General features: G+C 43.1%; 1 protein-coding gene across 2 annotated transcripts in view; it reads right to left on the reverse strand.

The window, feature by feature from the left end:
* The window catches only part of fgd5a (FYVE, RhoGEF and PH domain containing 5a), a 33,887-nt gene extending 15,135 nt beyond the window's left edge, over window positions 1-18,752 (reverse strand). For both annotated transcript variants that reach the window (XM_056398957.1, XM_056398946.1), the window contains exons 1-7: window positions 18,205-18,752; window positions 13,495-16,255; window positions 6,061-6,178; window positions 4,976-5,034; window positions 4,543-4,573; window positions 1,666-1,817; window positions 404-560 (exon numbers count right to left, since the gene is read on the reverse strand). In XM_056398957.1, coding sequence (XP_056254932.1) covers window positions 404-560; window positions 1,666-1,817; window positions 4,543-4,573; window positions 4,976-5,034; window positions 6,061-6,178; window positions 13,495-16,255; window positions 18,205-18,214 — 3,288 coding nt within the window. In that variant the 5' untranslated portion in view covers window positions 18,215-18,752. The remainder of the gene's footprint in view (window positions 1-403; window positions 561-1,665; window positions 1,818-4,542; window positions 4,574-4,975; window positions 5,035-6,060; window positions 6,179-13,494; window positions 16,256-18,204) is intronic.
* Window positions 18,753-19,135: the final 383 nt, after the last annotated feature.

Below are 19,135 nucleotides of genomic sequence, written 5' to 3' on the forward strand. Positions count from 1 at the left end.
TTGCCCAAATCCCACTTCCCTGCTCTCCGGGGAGTATCAAGGATGAAGAGATTCATGCTTGACAAAGAATTTGGTGTTGAGTGGATATAAAATATGCGAGCATGACAGTGGAAACGTCAGTCCCATGGAGAGGAGCGGGATAGAGAGGGTTTAGAAAGGTCATTATCTCCCCATGGAAGCTGGGTGACAAAAAAAATAAGTTGAGAGTATAAGAGGAAATCCCAGGTTCGATCTCTGCTCTGTGAAAACAATCACAAGGCCTCACAAGCAGAGCTCCAAACCAGCACTTACTGTAGTTGACACAATAAGTAAACAAATGAAAACAGCGATATAAGTCTGTTAGCAAGAAGACCCAGCAACAATGACTCAATTCAACAGGTCCTAGACCTTTCCAACATTTTACCTCAAATTTCTTGACGATGCTGGCGAAGGTTGGGTTATTCCTGCAGCTCTCCTCCAGTAAGGACATGCTGCGATCATACTCTGAGATGTAGGTGTCAAACACACCGAAGTCCTCTCGACGAGACAGAATCACATCTACCACCCTTTGGCTCTCCTCCCTTCACAGGGAAGAAAATCAAAAGATGAAGTACAGTTAATATTTGTGATTTAAAAGGAAAAATACTTTTTAGTTGTAGCCACCTGTCTTGCCTGTGTATAGTTATAAATTTACCTAGAATAATGTTTGACAACCTTCAACAAACAGATGGGGACATTTCGCTTTTAGCTATAAGCCATTTGAATTGTTAGAAAGCTGTTTATTCATTGTGGCTGCACTGCATTATGGACTCTACGGGATTATCATTTATCCCATTACGATTGTGGAACACTGATACAAAATGTTGAGTCTAGTAAGAAGCTATTGTTGAGGGTCACAACAGCTTGTAAACTGCTAGCCTGGCTCTGTTCAAAAGCAACAAAGTCTCCCTAAAGCTCACTAAATAACACAGACTGTATCATCAATGTGAGGTTGCAAAGCACCCAGCTGTGACACGGTACTCACTGTACTGGCTAAAAAATAGTTTGGCACATAACCCTATGTAAAACCACAACTCCTTATTTTTATTCTTTTGTTTTGTGTGGATTAAGCAAATAAGATATAATGTCTTAACAAGCTGGCAGGCAGAATTTTATTACGTTTGGTCAGAGCCAGGATAGTTGTTTTCCTGTTCCCAGTCTTTATGCTAAAACAAAATAACCAGTTTATATTTCCTAAAGAGAGTGGTATTCATCTGCTGAAAATGAAAAGGTGTTGAAAAAAAACGTTGAACTATTCCTTTAAAATATTGAGACCAATTTAAAAAATGAGAAAAATACATTACCTATGCTCTAGAGTGGATTGTTTTTAGGGAGAGAGCAGAGTGCTGATTAAAACCTCCATCAGTTTGTTTTTTGCACAATCTGCTACGATCTTACGATCTAAGCTGTGGTTGCGCTTGCTGCCATGCAATGCCTTTGGATGAAGAAGGCCCTTTAAAATGATTAAACTATCCTGCTGTGCATTTCAAAGCAGATAGATTTTGGACAGTGTGGAGTAATTATTGTGACCACAGTGGCAAATTAATATTTCATGAGTGAAAATACACCTCTATATTAATTATATGAGAAGAATAGAGCAGAATAGGCCAGGGCACCATAATCAGTATTGCATGTGGTGTTTCTTACCACTGACTTATGCGCTCCTCCAGCTCGATGAGGATGCTGCTGTGGAGGGTGTAGACCTGGGGGAGCACGCCCAGTATCTCTCCCAGCCTTTGGTCCTCCAGCACCGGCTCCCCATTCTCACCCACCGCGTCAGCCACCGCTGACCTGAAGTCCTGCACAAGAGTCGGAAAACAGGATTTATGAGGACAGATTTTTTTTAGAAGATAAAGTTGTGGGGGCAGAAGAAAAAGAGAGAGGAATGGAGGAAATGGTTGTGAGGATGGAAGGACGGAGGAAGGGAGGGAGAACAGGAGGAATTAAAGGCATAGAGGAATGAGGAATGAACAGGGGGGAAAAAATGGAAGGAAGGAAGGAAGGTCAGATCCTCCTAAACATCCTTCCTGCCACCCTCCCTTCATATCACCTCAGTACTTTGGGCTCTGTCCAGGCATTCAGGAAAGGCGGCACTGCTTGCACTAGAGCTTCACACCAGGTGTTATTGCATAATGACCTTGGTGCTCACTAACCCCCCCCCCACTTTTCATCTCTTTGAAGACAAGGACCTGATATTCACTAATATACAGTGAATATAAGTCCATTGAAGTCCATTCAGCAGACATAAAACATGTGCAACCGGCCTTAATAGCAGCAGTGTCAGTGACTAAGACTAATATGAGGAGTTATGGCGCACGGGTGTGGAAAACCACAGGAGAGGTTATTTATCTACTCAGCAAATGAAGACAAAAAAATAAATGTGAGGAGCTGTCGACATGCTTAAAAAAATCTCAGTTCTCTCTGTGGGCAAAGGAACTAGCATCATATATAAAGCCTTGATGACTCTGTGAGGGATAAGTGTCTGGAGCCCGTCTCTTCCTGTTCTGAGTAAAGCACAGACATAAAACAAATAGAGACGTCCCAGCTGGACGTCAAATAATGTGGTGACACCAGGCTCTTCAGAACATGACGTACATCATGCACAATTGATCGAGTATGAGTTAACATTCATCACGTCTGCTGGAGGAGAAGAACAGCTACTTTAACGACTCTGGTTGACTCCGTCTCCCAGGTTACATAAAAACCCACACACACACACTCAGACCCATGAATGAGAAGGGTTTTACTCTCCATTTCACTGGTCCACTCTGCACCTTATCCCTATTTTCCTCACGTAAGGCGGGTCAAGAAGCAGCGTTAAGCAGTTGGCTGAACAGCCAGTCATGTTCGGTTATAACTCAGCACAGAGAATCTGTTCAGAGGTCACAGGTTACAAACAAGAAAAAAAAAAAAAAAAGTCTGAGCCTCACATGTTGAAGCTGTTACAGGGAAAGTCCTTTAGAAGAGGAGCACGGCCTCCCTTCCTATGTGGAGACAGGGTCTGGAAATTCTTTGTATTCTTGTTATTCCTTATCAAACAATGGAACAATAGCTCATGTGTGCCTCTCACTTAACACTGCTCCTGTTTTTTTCCCCCCAAACTGTGTGTTTGTGCATGTTGTGCCGCTGGAGTGTTTCCCAGCTGAATTACTCAGTTTCATGCTAATTATGACATCAGTCTGCATCAAACAGAAACTAATACCTCCACAGATCAGAAGAGTCTTACACTGTACCTATGCATTATGCAACAGTATGATGAAAAAGCCTTCAATGTCACCTCTGAGAGGTGGCAAAGAGATTCACTCAGGTGGTATGGTTACACTGAAGAGGAGCACAAGCCGAGGATACTCAGTGATGGTTAAAGTGAGACGTTTGTGAAAACAAGACATTCTACTGAAAAACAGTTCAAGCTACAAAACACTGTCACTTCTGAAGCACTGATGCCCACATCAAGTTGCAGCATATGTTTCTGTCTATACTAATTAGTATAATTGAGCATCACGATGAGATTGGAGATTTATTATTATTAGAGGAGTCCGTTGCATAATATTTGCATTAGTTGCTGTTTAATGGCCTCAAATTGCACATTACACAAAGCAGCTGCTTTTGCACTCAGAGCGCGCTTTCATAAATCACAGCGAGAAGGCACCCATAAGAAATTCAGGTTATGACCTTATTCAAGGTTATAAGGTACAGGCTGACTGATGGGCTTCTCTCGGTTCAATGGCTCTACCTGTCAGATTTGTACTGGCAACCATCGCCATAATAGCAACTCTCACACACTATTCTTTAAAAAGGTGACGTCCACCTCGTTCCTCCTTCAAGACTTTCCTTTCTGATCGAAGTAAAATTGTTGTTTCAACAGTTTCAGTGTCCTTGTTTGTTCCTAACTCCACAGGGATGAGGTCTTGTTATGACAAGCAGAGAGTGAGAAATGATGGAAATAGATGACGACAGTTGGCTGTGATGCATAACTGACCTCCAGAGGCTTACCACAGCTCACCTTTAAATCCTCTGTCCTGACTGAAGACTGAACTATATTCGTTACTCTATTGAGAGGGAAATTCTCCCCTTTTATGGCCAGCCTCCTCATAAGGAGCTCATATCATGCATCCAATATAAACAATATAAAAGGCCCCAGCAGCCTTTTCATGACCTTTAGGTAGCAGATTGCCAGACGAGTTGCTCGTGTATCTACACATACAGTATCACTCGAGCAAGGAAACAAGGAAAGCATCAGTGAGAGGGCCTGGTGCACGGACGCTGCGTCATCTTACAACTGACCACACCAGAGTACATGTCAACTTTGTCAAGACCAGGAAGTAGACCTCGCTGCAACAACATTGATAAACCTGCGCAGAGCCTTACAACAGGGGCGAGGAGGAGAAGAAGGAGACAGAGACTGGGGAGCAGACACACAGGATACGATGTTATCAGTGGGTTTTTCAAGAAGCTTTAATAGGCATTGAGGCGGGAGACATTTAGAGCTAATGTGACACGGTGTGGCAGAAAAGGTTTTCTTACCTCTTCAAGGTACTTGATGGCGCTGACGTGTCTGCAAAACAAGGAGAAAGAAACGTTTGATTTAGTGAAACTGCTAAAAGGAACAATATTCTACACAACTACATTAATCTTACAAGACTCATTAAATTATTTTAATTATGCATGATGAGGAAAACTACATCAGAAGAATGGCTAAGTGTGTAGCAGGGGCAAGGACAAGGTTGGTGTATTTAATAAGTTACAACAGACACTTGTGTAATTGGCTGTCAGTCACTCTGCAGGTAGTTCGATGAATTAGCTTAGGAGCAGTAGAGATACAGCCGGGAGGAACAGGAGAGCAGAAATATGGCCGCAAAAGTGCAAAACATCAGATCTGGATGCAGCGTGATTGTGTGTGATGACGTGCAAGGACAACAGTGCAAATGGGGGGAACTCCCCCAGTGCAGATGCTCACAGTCTCTCCGAGTCGACGAGCTCTTTGGCGACGTAGAACGCTCGGGATCGGCCATCAATCTGCGTGACAAGGAGGGAGAACAGCGGGAGATGAATGAACACAGCTAATGCTAAGGCTCTCTGTGGGCACTTACTCCTCTCAGACATTAATAGGAACAGCTACCCAGCAGCCAGCAGCCAAGGACACTGGCCAAAAAGCAAATTCACTTTTTTTTTTTTTTTTTTTGTGGATTTCTGCTGTCAAAATAAGACAGATTATTTCATTACAGGTCAGCATAGACATGAAGCCTCTCTCAAATACGGGACTTTTAAATTCAGATACATTATGTATGAGATGCTGTGTGTGTGGTGACAACATCGCTGCCCATTGATTTAGAGGCTAATCACAGGGTCTCAAAACATCCGAGCCAAAACATAACATTGAAGCCATTTAGGGGGTTTACCGGCAAGGCTCCTGTGCTTTGTCAGTGTTATTTTTTCCTATGTGGGGCATTTCACAAATACCCCATGAAAGGCACACTGATCCTCATTTCCTTGAAATAAAACCAAAACACACTTCCATTAAATGAAACTGTTCCTGAGGCCAGCTCAAGTCTCTCTGGTCCTCTTCCTCTCTGCGCTTTCTTCAATTTATTGCTTTTTTCTTTGAAGAAAAATTAAACAAGGAAACGCGTGTCACATGATGGGAGCAGGAGCCTGATATTATTGTGGCGGCACCAGGACGGGTGGGGTCCACATCTGAGCTACTGCAAAATGGCTGCGTTTTATTCAGAAGTGTTGAGGTGACACATTACAACTAGCACAACAGTGAATCAGAAGGAAAAGTTCATGTGTATATCGGCGTCCAATGGATCATTCTGGACCTGTATGTGTCCCACAGTACAAGCGTTTTATTTTATGGCGTCATGTCATTTTTGTTCATGTTTGTCAGGTCTTAAAATCCCAACCCGAGGCCCTTCAATACAATAAAACATTTAAGAGGAGCCTTGTGGTGTTTTTTTGCTCATCATGTTAATTTGCTGGATCAGTTTATAGCTCAGAGAACTACTTTTAACTAATTACTTGTCTCCATATCCCATATCTCACCTGTTGGTCATAACTTTGCTCTGCCACCCCCTCCTCTTCCTCTGAGGTGCGGCCGTGGTCCTCGTCCCCTGACAGCCCAGCAGAGACGGGGTTCATGGGGAAAGGCTCGGTGTAGGCACTGCCAAGGTGAGAAAAGACTGAATGAGTACAGCAAAACAGCACTGGTACTGGAATATGAATACTTAATAGATTACCAACGTACATACACATACACTACAGTGTTGGTTTAACCATAAAAAAAAAAAAAGACACGGAATATCTTCAACTGGGAATGTAAGGCAGCACAGATAGCACATTCACAGTTAAAAGCCAGTGATTGCAGCCTATACTATCTTTGCAGCAGCATATTCTCAAAACACTGAGCAATATTCCAAGTCCCCTGTAAATATATGTTTTCCCTTTTCCTGTGTGTGTCACTGAACATTTCCAGTCCTCACATGGAGTCCTCCAGTGGCACAATGTAATCCCTTTCATGAGTCGTTCCTCTCACAGATGACACAGTTGTGTACGGACACTCCTAATCCTTTTGTGCTCTGCTGTACCTGTGGGGGCCACGCTGTAGGTCATTTCACATGTAATCCCTTTAAATGTTACCTGCAGTAATTATTAATCCTCTGGCCCATTAAGACCCCTTCAATATGTTTGACTGCGTTCAACACAGCCAGGGCGATGACTGGATGACACCAAGTATTGTAAAAGCAGACATAAGGCTGCTGTAGGACAACACTGAGACTGTTGTCACAACAAATGGAAAGACTTCATTGTGTACATATGTTATATATGCTGTGAAATAATGTCTCATTTCATTGATGTTTGACTGATTATCAACAGGAATACAAAGAATACACCAAACAACGATGTTCCTATTTCGAGCAGGGATTGGCCCAGCATATGCTGGGTCCAGCTCTTCAGTTGTGAGGATTTGCTGTTTTTCTTTATCTTATGAGAAAGTAAACTAAATTTCCTTGGGGTTTGGCCAAATCTTGCATTGAACTTTAGGATGTTTTCCTTTTTTTCCTAGCATTTTACAGTCTAAACAACAATTCAACTAATCAATAAAGTAATTGGCAGATTAATTGATAATGACACGTATAAGTTGCAACCCTATTCCTGTCACTTTCTGTTTTGAAGATTCGGTTTTAAAATCTGCAAAGAAGACAATGGGATAAATGCAAATAATGCAAACCAAAATAAGATAAAACAAATGCGAACTTACAGAGACAAACATTCATTTACACACACACACACACACACACACACACACACACACACACACACACACACACACACACACACACACACACATCCACCTAATTATGAATGTTTGTCCTGATGTCTTACAGTAAATAGCCCCCTGTGTGTGCAGACAGTTGACAGCTATTAGAAGACCAAAGGTCAACAGAGTTAGAGTCTGGACTTCATCTCCATTCAGACATACCTGTACTGTCAGCCCCATTGGGTGGGCTGCAGGAAGCGCCTACAGCTCATTACTCACGGTTGACCTCAGAGAAGACAGGTCAACCTGCTGTGGGCTCCCCTCGGTGATGTTGGGAAGTAAAGAAAGCTGGAGGGTTGTTTCTTCTTTGAACTCATTCTCACAGTTTTTGTTTTTTTTACATTCATTTTCACACTTGTCTCATGTCGACTTTTTCAAAACACTTCACACATTCTCCGTATCGGTAGACTGTGGGAACTAAACTGTGAATACTTTTACATTGCTTGGATACAGTAGGCGTTCAATCACCACTTCTTCCTTCCATAATTCATAACACCTCTCTCAGTCAGTGCTCACCACCTGCAAGAATCTATACAACTATACAGCTAATGTTGAAGACATTTAGATACTGTGTTCAGAACAGTAAAATAACAAGTTCAGATAACTGCGAATCGAAACATGCTGCAGTTTGAAAGACAAATGTAACTATATGCTTGAGTATTCAGATTTTAGCAGGAAGTTTATTCAGTTTTTATGTTTGCAGCCTTATTGCCATCTATACGAAAGTGATCGTACGTGCATTGAAATGTGTATAGGGAAAATATAGGTGCAGCTGTCACTGAAGAGATTTTTCCTCAGTGTATGTCAGGAAATAGCATTCAGTGTGATGTTGATGAAAATCTAGACCTCTGATACTGATAGACAGACAATATATGTGCAAATGACTGTATATAGTGAAAGGATTGCTATTTGGTATTGGTACTGATTATAATATATTCTTGTTGCACTGTGAGAACAAATGGGAGAATACAGTGAAGCCCACTGAAGAATACTGTTACTTTTGTCATTTTTTTTCTTTGTCATATATTGCTTGACATTACACAGTAAACACTGGTTATTCTTGGTTTCTGATAAATTGAAACATTAATTCATTTACCGTTTACTGTACATTTATCACACTCAGTCATCACATCTCTTGCGAGAGGCAAACCAACAGATGAAAAGTTTCTTCAGCTGCTTGGCTTACAATATTTGTGGGTGCAAAAAAAGAGGAGAGGGAAAAAGATAATATCTGTATTGTGCAATAAATGTTTGTGTTTTTTAGTTCATTGTACACTGAGTGTCAAAGTGGGAGAGAGAGAATATGTTACAGTTATAGCAGCATGAGTCACTTTTGGTGGTTGAAGTGCATTTTGCACCAAAGGTTAACTGGTGTGCTGAGTGTGTGTTTCAAAAGCACACTGTCACACAGTGTTTTAAAAAAGCAGCCATGGTATTGAGACAAGTGTGAAAACGATTAATAAACTGTAGGCTCTGATTTATTTTCTGAATGAGGAGTATTCTTTCTGTCCAAGAGAAACTCTGAGCCAAGGAGCCTCACCTTCACCTTCAACCATCAACAGCACTACGTTGAAAACATACGTTTTCTGCTGTAATGGAGAGTTGTGTCCAATTAATAATAACACCTCCCAGAAATTAATAAATTAACTTCATACTAAAAAAGCAATTGCTCTAAATGGTTAAACTGGAATCATTTCTTTTTTAAATTACATCTCATATACATTTTTAAAACTGATTCTGTTGATTGTTTTGAATAATTTCTTTACTAATATAGCTCACGGTCATATCCCATATACACTGATTGTTATATAGCTTCATTCACCTTATATACATTACCATATTAAACCTGAGAGTAAGTGTTTTTATGATATGCGAATACGTGAAACCCTTTCACAAAACCATTGTGGCAATGCCGTTATACCAGCTGAATGCAATGTCTTTTATAACATGGTGGAGTTAAATCTACCGTGTCAAATTCAGCGGAGGACACAATGACTCTCTGTGAAAAGACCTATACACCACCAATCTCCTGTGAATTTGATGATGCTTGTAATATGTAATTCAATTGAGCTAAACATTGACTATTAAAATATAAGGAGCAATCAGACAGGCCTTTTTACAATTGTAATGGCACTATTATGGCAAATAGGAGCAGATGAATATGTTCAGCGGCTGGCTAACTATATGTAGATACTAATGAGGGAGGGGAGGGGGGATTAAGACAATGGGAGCAGTTTTAAATTGTCTGCTGCTTTTAATGAAGGTGATTACATGTAGCCGATGGCTGTCGTGCTGCTGCTGCTGTTGTGACAGAGTGTGATGAGGTGATTTGTGAAGATGCTGGTGCTCTGACTGCTGTTGCTGCCTGACCTGTGATGTGATAGGAGATGGCTTAGGATAACAATGGTAACCCCATTATGTGACAAGCTGTGATTCAGGGCCACCTATGCTACAGTTTTACAACCTGTGCTCTCCTGTTTTCAGTTGATCTATCCTGTGCACCACCGCACCAACAGAGTCAGACGTGAAGCGAGAGGAGACATTCCTGACAAACTTGAGCAACAAAAAGAGCAGACCTGGCATTCCTGAAGGGACCACACCTCATCTTGTTGTTCAAGGGAGAGTCTGGGAAAACCTCCACCCCGCCGCTCTGACCCCCTTCTCCCACCTTCATCCTATCTATCCTCCCCTGTCTCCACCTCCCTGCCTCCCACCAGAGCCCCGCCCTCGTCCTGCATTTCCTGTAAACAGGCTAGTGGGAAGCTCCTAGGCTGGACACTTCCTCCCCGGGGATGACCTGGCAATGACCTCAGAGCGCCTGGCACCAGGCCTGGCAAGCCAACGACACGCCCTGTCCACCACCTCGCCACACAGCCAACACCCAGTACAACAATGTACTTAAGATGGCTCCCTCATCACTACTCACACTAACATAACAGTGGGTGGTGTAGCTGTTTTAAAGGCAGTGGCAGGGCTTTGTCATCACTCTGTAGCGGTTCATGTTGAACAGTTTGAATTGAAAATGATGCCAAAGGGTAAGCTAGAGATGCACAATTTTGCACACATTAGCAGTTCCTTCGTGAACATACCGCTAAAGTAACTGTTTACTATGTGCATAGGGAAAACAACATATCTGCATTAAGGTTGTAAGTCTACCTGGAGCTGCTTCAAGTTGACATAAGGAACACTTAATGGTCTCTAGGTTGGGCACAAACACAAATCGTGGGCTTTCTTTGCTAAAATGCTTTTTTCAACACTCATTTGTTGCTACACAGCCTCGTGGCAAGGGCAGTTGTGCTGAGACAGCATGCTTAGCAGGAGCTTCATCGTTGATAAAGCAGCAGAGAGTCGTAACTTAGTGTGCATGCACGTATATGCACACCCACACCTAAAAACAAACACCTTGGTTAGGCTTGGGATGAATCATTAGTGTGATTTTTCTTTTTCCACTCTACACTATGGAAGCTTGCTAATGAACATGTATCTTTGCTTAGGCTGAATACTTGTGCTGAAGTAGAGTCTGAATGGTGCTATACATTAATCACGCATGTGGAACCAATCCAAGCCTGTGGCACAGCAGCTTTGTAAGTTCTCTTTAAAATGCGTGTCTGCTACTGTAGGCATGGTCCTTTTGTGTGCAGAGCTCTGGGGCCATTCAGTCATTTTCCTCACCACAAAAATCCACTGTTCCTCTGTGGGTCTACAAACACGTCGACTGTTGAATGCATTCTCAATAAATCACTGCCATCATCAGCTAGGCGGCCTGGGACGGTGGCAATGAGGTGCAAGATGTACACACAAAGACGGGGACAAGCACCTACGCTGACAACAAATGAGTTGTACTGTGGGCACACACCCACACCCAAATATGCACTGACACTCAAATAAACATAAACCAGGCTCACACAGACACTCCAAAGAGCGGCCCTGGCAACAGAAGCATCTCTGGGGGGAATGCGGTGAAGGCGAGGTGACAGGACAGATAGCTTCTTTGCATCACTGTGAGCTGTGTGAGAGCATCTACCACACAATGAGCCACATCGATAACATCACTGGGAGAAAAAGAGCCCTCACTGAGGGACCATTGTCTTGGAAATGGAAGGGTTTCAAATGCGGAGATTTAAAGTATACATTTTAAAGTGCACTGGACCTAAACAGAGGGGACATCATGGTAAAGCGTCTACTGCACAGAACGTCTGGAGGAGAGGGAACTAGGAGCTTTAAGTGTTTGAAAACTTATATAATTTATATAACCTGCAAACTGAGCCTGTTTCTATATGGGTGAAATTGTTATAAAAGAGAGAATCTGCAGAATGAAACATTATTAACAAAGGACACCGAAGGAAATAAAAACAAACTGAGACAAAAGCATTCTGTCCCAAGATTATCTTGAGCCTTTAAGCGAGCTCTTGGTAATGGCCCATCTCTTTGACTTCACACAGGTCATCAAACACAACTATTTTATTAAGACAGGGGGAAGACTGTGGCCCACAGTCGCTGACGCTGTGGCACAGGACAGGGTAATTTGGTACAGTCTGACCACAGTGATTCCTCACTCTATCACACGCTGCAGTAAATCCTGCAGCCCCTCAAGGGTCCAATGAAAGAAAAGCACTTGAGAGAAAGCCACTTTAATAAAAGCCCTCCTAAACTTAACCCTAAGTGTCAGGTACAGGAGAGCAATTACACCAGAACTGCTCTTGCTCCCTTTCTCCTGTTTCCCCCCTCCCCCTCTTCTACCGTACTTTATAGCCACACTCTTTGTTTTCTTACTCTCCTGCTCCTTCTATTAACACATCCCCTCCCCTTGCTCTCTCACCTTTTCCCTCCTCCTCTTCCTCCGCTTCCTTGTGTTAAAAGAACTCCCCCACATTTTTTCACCTTTAATTGCAGCCCATAATGACTTTCTGTAATGTGAATAACCTGCGCTTAGTGAGATACTCCGTTGCCCATACCTGTTCCATCACCTCAGCAGTGGCACCAGATGCGACCTCTAAATCTACCAAATGAAAAACAGGGGTAAGCTCTCCCACATGCATTGTCCATCTTCCCAAAGCCAGTGGTGCCTGACACAGCAGGCTGCTCATCTCTCACAGAACACATAGCTACAAGAGGGAGATCTAATTCTGCTCAGCCAGGTGCCCCCTGCTCATCTGTGATACACTGTCAGCTGTTCAGGGGTAAAGATAGAAGATACAGATCCACGCCCAACAGCTCAGCTGAATACTTTAAATGTAGTTCCAGTGGTAAAAAGTCTCACCTATTCTGTGGACTAGAAAAGGTGAAATTACAGGTTGTGATTAGTTTCCAGAACTGAGCACTGACATGTATGAGAAGACCCTCTGAAACACTGTGTAATCATAAACAGAAACACTTTTTATACTTCTTATCCTGCAACTGACAACTATCTAATTATTTATTAATCAGCCAATTATTTTATTGATTAATTGTTTATAAAATGTCAGAAAATTGTGAAAAAGTCAAATTCTTCAAGCAATAAAAAACAGCAAATATTTGCATTTGATGAGTCTGAGCCAGTGCCAGTGAACATTTGGTACATTCACTTAAAAAGTGGTTTCAATGATTGATCCACTGTCAAAATATGAATCTGACCACTAACTAATTGATTAATTGATTAATAATGAAATTAACGAAAGTCTAATTATTAATCATGGGTGAATACTTTGTATTTTTGCAAGAAAGGGTCAGTACAATACAACGTAGGTGGATGGAATTACATATGGGGTGGTCGTAGTATTGGAAAAAAAAGATATTTAGCAAAATTTCGCAACAACACTGTCCACAGTTCTCAGGGACTATTTCTTCAGTGTAAAGTAGTTCTAGTGAAAACTATTCAAAATGAGCTCTGCAGTTTAGAGTAGATGCTGTGATGTTCAATGCTTTGAACACCACAAACAAAATGCCATTCAACTCCACCACTGGGTATATGTTTATATTCAGTCACCCATTGTGAGTTGGAAGCAGATATTTCAGACACAGGTAGCTCTGGTTAAACAGATCCAAACCAGTCAGTATGGCTAAATACAACTAGTATGGCAACACACTGAATGTGCCTTTGTAACTTGGCTGAATCAACCCTTTAACGTTTGTTTGCAATGATACAAAACCATTTCAACATAAATGAATGATTACTATACCTTTCAGTGTCTGCTTTCGAGGTCTGGGGTTTGCTGTCAATCCCGGGGAAACTGTTCATATCCACATAGCCATCATTCTCATTGCAGGCAACTGTTGTGCGGTTTGGATCCTCGAAAAACTCAGTCACAGTGTGGGATCTGGTGGGCCTGCCAGGGATCTGGATGTTCTCATAGTCTGAGCTCATGGCTGGGATGTTTTCATAGTCTGAGGTGTCTGCACTGGGGAAGGAGATGGAGCGGGGTTTGGTCAAAGGCAGCGGCATGGCAGAGCGGCGAGGACGCTCCTCAAAGGACTCCACTCTGGAGACGCCCCTGCCGTAAGCTTTGAGGTCACCTTTCCTCCTCTGGTGGTCATTGTAGAGGACAAAGGTGGATGGCAAGTCTGAAGGACGCTGCTGGGGGTTCACAATGCGGGACTGGGGCTGAGGAGAGCTGCCGGTGCTCCTACGATCAAGCTCTATGACTCTTACTGGGCCATGGTGGCTGGACTCGGAAGAAGAACGCGAAGAGCGAACGCTTCCATCACTGAAACCCTTGCAATCCGTCTTCCTCTTGAACTTAAGCGCCAGGAAGCGTTTAAATGAGGACTTCTTCTTCTTAGGAATGTCACTGGGTTCGTGCTGGATCAGAAGGGATGGGGAACTCTTGGTGACTGGTCTTTTAGTGATGTATGCCAGCTCAAAGGGCGGTGGGATGTCCACTAGAGAGGTTGGCGTGGAAACACCACTGGATGATTGATGGCTACGCTGGGAGAAGCTTCCAGAAGAAGTTATGACACATGGGAGGGAAAGGCTATCATCTTTCCTCTTCATCCTGATCTCATCCTTCAGAGATCGGCTGATCTCTGTTGGAGTGGTCAAGGACAATTCTGGACTCTCTGCAGACCGGGAGTACAATAAGAAGCGGCGAGACTTCATAGATGGGATCAAACAGTTGACCCCAGGCTGCTGTGAATGGCTGAGTGGTTCACTGTTCTTATCCAAGGCCACTGTACAGTAGTCATGAGTCTGGTACTCTGTCCCTGTCTCTTCTGGGACAGTTTCTGGGACATAACCTGGAACTTTCCCAGAATAAGAGCGTGACCGTGTGACAATAGTCTTCCTATCCAGAGTTACAAAGTTTTCCCCTTCCGAGTCAAACCCTGCCTCTTCGTAAATATGCTCTTCGCTGTCTGAGTCTGTGTCCTCATAGTAAGGCACAATATGGCAGTCTAGTTCCTCGATGTCTTCTTCAAAGGCCTCAGTGGTGTGAGCGAACACCACTCTGTTGGTGAGCTCCGGGGTGCGGCCCAGGTCTAGGTCTGTTGGCACTGTGATGTTGCACAGCCTGAGGCGAGGCTGACAGCTTTTTCTCTGGCTGTGGAAGGCCTGCTCTCGTTTCGCCGTTCTCTCTTTTGCACTTTTTCCTTTTATATGTCTCTTTTCCGTTTCTTCCTCTTCATCCTCATCGCCTATCTCGACATAATCCTCTGATGAGACACACTCCAACTGCTCGAAGTCATCTTTAGGACAGAGTGAATCATCAATATCTGCATACTCATCTGCTGACTCGCTGTCCTTTGCTTTGTCTTTGTGCTGATCTGACTGTTCGGTGCCCTCCTCAGTCTCACCCTGGTCCGAGAGGGCTTGCTTATCCTCGAGCTTGTCCACATCATCTGATGACACATAGTAAGGTTCCTGATTAGAAGCACCTGGTGTTTGCAGTTCATTGGAAGGTTTGTCATCAGTGTCATCCTGACTCCACTCGGGGTCAGCGGTGCCGCTCATATCTCCCGGAACAGCTTCTATGACTGAATAAGGCCCAAACACATCCTCAGTGCTGGATGTGAATCGAAAACAGCCGGAGAGGTCCTTGGTGGCCCGTTCCGGTTGCCATACCTCTGTTTCAGCTGGGTCACATGACTCACATGTATCACTAGATTCATCAGTTGGGCCAATCACATCGTAGGGATACTCCTCAGTTACAGTTGGAAGCACGCTGAATCCAAATGCAAATCCTTCAGCTTCCAGCTCAGTCTTGTCTGTGAGAGAGTCAGAGTGCAAACAGTCCTCAGCCTGGTCACTGTCTGCTTCATTAAGTCCAACATCATTCTCCTTTTCACCCTGACTGAGTGACTCTGTTTGATCCTCAGAGATTCCTGTAGAATCACAGGGTATTTTAGTCTTTTTACTAGAACTCTGTTGCTCCTCTTCTTCCTCGTCTCCTGCTTCATCCTCTGTTTCAGTCAGAAGAACAGAAGGTGTTGATGTATTCTCATCATCAGTGTGACTGCAACCTTCAGGCTGGTTCAAGTCATTGTCAGTGTTTTCATCTTCAGTAGTGTCAACAGCAAAACCATCATCTCCTTTGAGTGTGTCCTCAGAGCCAATGCTGTCTATGTCGCCCTCATTATCTAATATGTCTACTTCTTTATCTGTTTCTTCCTCAGTTTCTTCCTCTACTGTGTCCCCTTTGTCATTGTCTCCCATGCCATTGTCATTAGCCTCATGTTGTTTCTCCTCTTGGTCCTGATTCTCCTCAGCCATCTCATGGAGATCTTCAATCTCCCCATCAGAGTGAGCCAGGTCTCCGTTACTGAGGCTTTGTTGGGGACAGGGCTCCCCCTGTGGGTGAGACTCATACAGGGGTCTTGGCTTGGGGGCAACAGGAGGTTTTGGACCACGGACACGGGGACACGGCCTGGACATCAGCTTGGACTGTACTTTTATGGTCAGATGACTGCGGACCTTTGGCTGAGGGACTTGCAGCGGATTTTGAAAATCTGTACAATGAAAGTGAAAGATAATTAAAAAGCTGTTAAAACAACACAAAGAACATTTTCAATTTTTCACTACTTTTTACTGTTTACTTAATACCTAAGGGTAAACATGTGCCGGACCCTGTTTCTGTAAGGAGAGCCAAGGGGAAGCCCAGACCTGTGCAGTAGTCAGTGACATGCAGAATGCTGCAGGGACATTATCAGCAGGAAAAACAACAGAGCCACAGGGTACTTACAGGAGGAACAATAACATCTCCCTGTCTGGGAAATGACACATGCAGGTTGGTGGCTTACAGCAGGATTGGATAAACAATTATTTGAGAAATAATTTATCCAATGATTTCATACTCATTCTACAAATGCCCTTGTGCACATTGAAATGGCAGCATAAGAGATGGTTACAGTTTTTTGACACTGCATCTTGCTTTTCAATTTAGACTTCATGTTTAGGTAAATGTTAAAAATTGTTAAGTCATTAAAGAGTACTGCTTGTGAAATTTTTTTGTTTTGTCATGAAACACACCCGTACTTAACAAAGTGTGTACACCCCTTGTCTTATCCTGTTATTTAGTACCTGCCCTGACGCACATCCTATTAAACCCTGTATGCACTCTGGCTATCTCTGAGTGTTTCTCTCTTTCTTTCTGCCAATGTGTCTGCCTCTCTCTCTCTCTCTCTCTCTCTCTCTCTCTCTCTTTCAAGACCAGTAGTCTGAATGTGATTTTTTTTCTGGCAGGTGTACATATATTTTGAATGTCACCATGCTCTTGCTTTTAAGAATTCCAGGTTCTTACTCCAGCAGAGCCTGCACACAGGACTCCACACCGGATGTCCATGGGGGGAAGGACATTAACAGCATGGCCCCTCATCACTCCTCCATGAACCTCTCCAGGAGTACACATTTTCACAACACAAATGGACTTCCTTCTCGTCATTCTTCCTCGATTCTCACAAAACATACACATGCTGCCTCACACAGACGCGCACACACACACACACACACACACACACACACACACACACACACACAAACACACACACACGCATATATAGTAGATACACACACACACACTTTTTTTGGGGGGAAAGGTCTTTTGAGTGCGTCAAAGAACAATAAAACTGGGAGAGAAAACAAGGGTCCCGGTCTGACAAAGCACCCAACTGCAAACAACAGGATATGAATTATGCAACAAGAATTCAATTAAAACAAATGTTTCTGAAACAGAGGAAGAGATAGACACTGGGACCTTGGCTGTGCCAAATCTACAGGATATGTCTAAACCTGCTCAAAATCTGAAGTGACAAGGTTGTAGAATAAAACAAGATTTAATTTGTAGAACGACTTTTTTAAAAAAATGTTTGATCACACACAAACCACATATAAGAGAACCATTTCTCAACTCCTTACTTTTGAAGAATAATTAATATACTGGACACTATACAGCACTGTATAGAACAATGGCTCTGTCTACTGTCACAGATTATAATCCTGTCTAACCCCAATACCAGAACAGAACATTTTTCCAGTAGAGACCTTCATTGAAAGCAACTTTACGAGACTCATGCTAATCAAGAGCTGTGGATTTAAACCAGTTCAAAATTGTGTACATTTTATTAATCCATTCATTCAATTGTTGTTAGGGGAAATAACAGCTACAGTTGTGTTGATATTTGATTTTATCACAAACTAATTTCCACCACTACAACAGGCTGCATCAAGTTGCATTAGATATGAATTTGCATTTGAAACATTATGGAAATAAACAGATGAAATGTTTTCAGGCATAATTAACCAATTTCATAAATCAGCACCACCACCCCCCTCAACTTCTAATATAAACGCAGACGAGCACACATGCACGCTTTGTGCCACTTTGTTTACTATAAAACACAGTGAAAGTTTGGTTTCTGGACTCTTGACGTAAACATGAAAGACATTAGAGACAAACAACCTGCGTTCATTGTGGGACATCATCATCCACGGGATCCGACCGTTATCCTCATGTTTCCCCGCACCGACGGCGTCCCTCCAAATGACGTGGAAACTTCATCCAAATACAAACACATTGCGGGAAAAATCAAGTCGCAGAGGAAGAGTTGAGGAGCATCTTCGTCTGGGTTCTTCTCCAGCTGAATTGTACTTGTGGACGCCCGTGCTGGCAGAGTGAGCAGCTGAGCGTTCAGCCGGCGTGCTTCTCCAGTGCTGATGCTACAGTAAACTGGTGCGCTCCTGTGTGGAAACGGGAGGTGCTGCTTGGCGCTTCCTGAGGCAGGACTACACAGCGCGGCGCGGACACGGAGCGGGAAACGAACTCACTCTCTATTCGTTTCATCATTGCAATGCGCACACCATTATATCTTAGTTATTGAAGACGGTTTTGCACATAAAGCATTAGTGGGTCATTTTTATTCACATCTGGTCGTGTTTTGTTTCAGGGCACTGCTCCACAGATGTGCAACGGCGCCACAGACTCTTCTACAGGCAGCGGGCTAGGCTACAATTGAATTAGATCAAACCCGCTCAGTATGGGACATTTGGACTACAAATATAAACCATGCTTCAGTCATTCTTCAGTGTTTTACTGCGCATTTACATCTGATGTGTCAATATAACACATTGATGTTTCTGTACAAATAATAGGCTTTTATTGTCTTAAATTATATCTGCCTATGTTTTGCTGTGTATGACACATGTCCCATCACTGACATAGCTACAGATGACAACAGTTGCAAAGTTAAGACCCTCATCATTACATGAGCATTTGAACTGTGTCATGACATACTTTTCATGCTTGGAGTGGAGAGGATTATAGTCAGAAGTCAAGCAGAGAATCTTCTCACTGTTTTCTCCGACATGTTTTGCTCATGGATTATTTCCTGGAG

This window comes from Seriola aureovittata, chromosome 2, assembly GCF_021018895.1.
Source record: "Seriola aureovittata isolate HTS-2021-v1 ecotype China chromosome 2, ASM2101889v1, whole genome shotgun sequence".
Lineage (NCBI taxonomy): Eukaryota > Metazoa > Chordata > Actinopteri > Carangiformes > Carangidae > Seriola > Seriola aureovittata.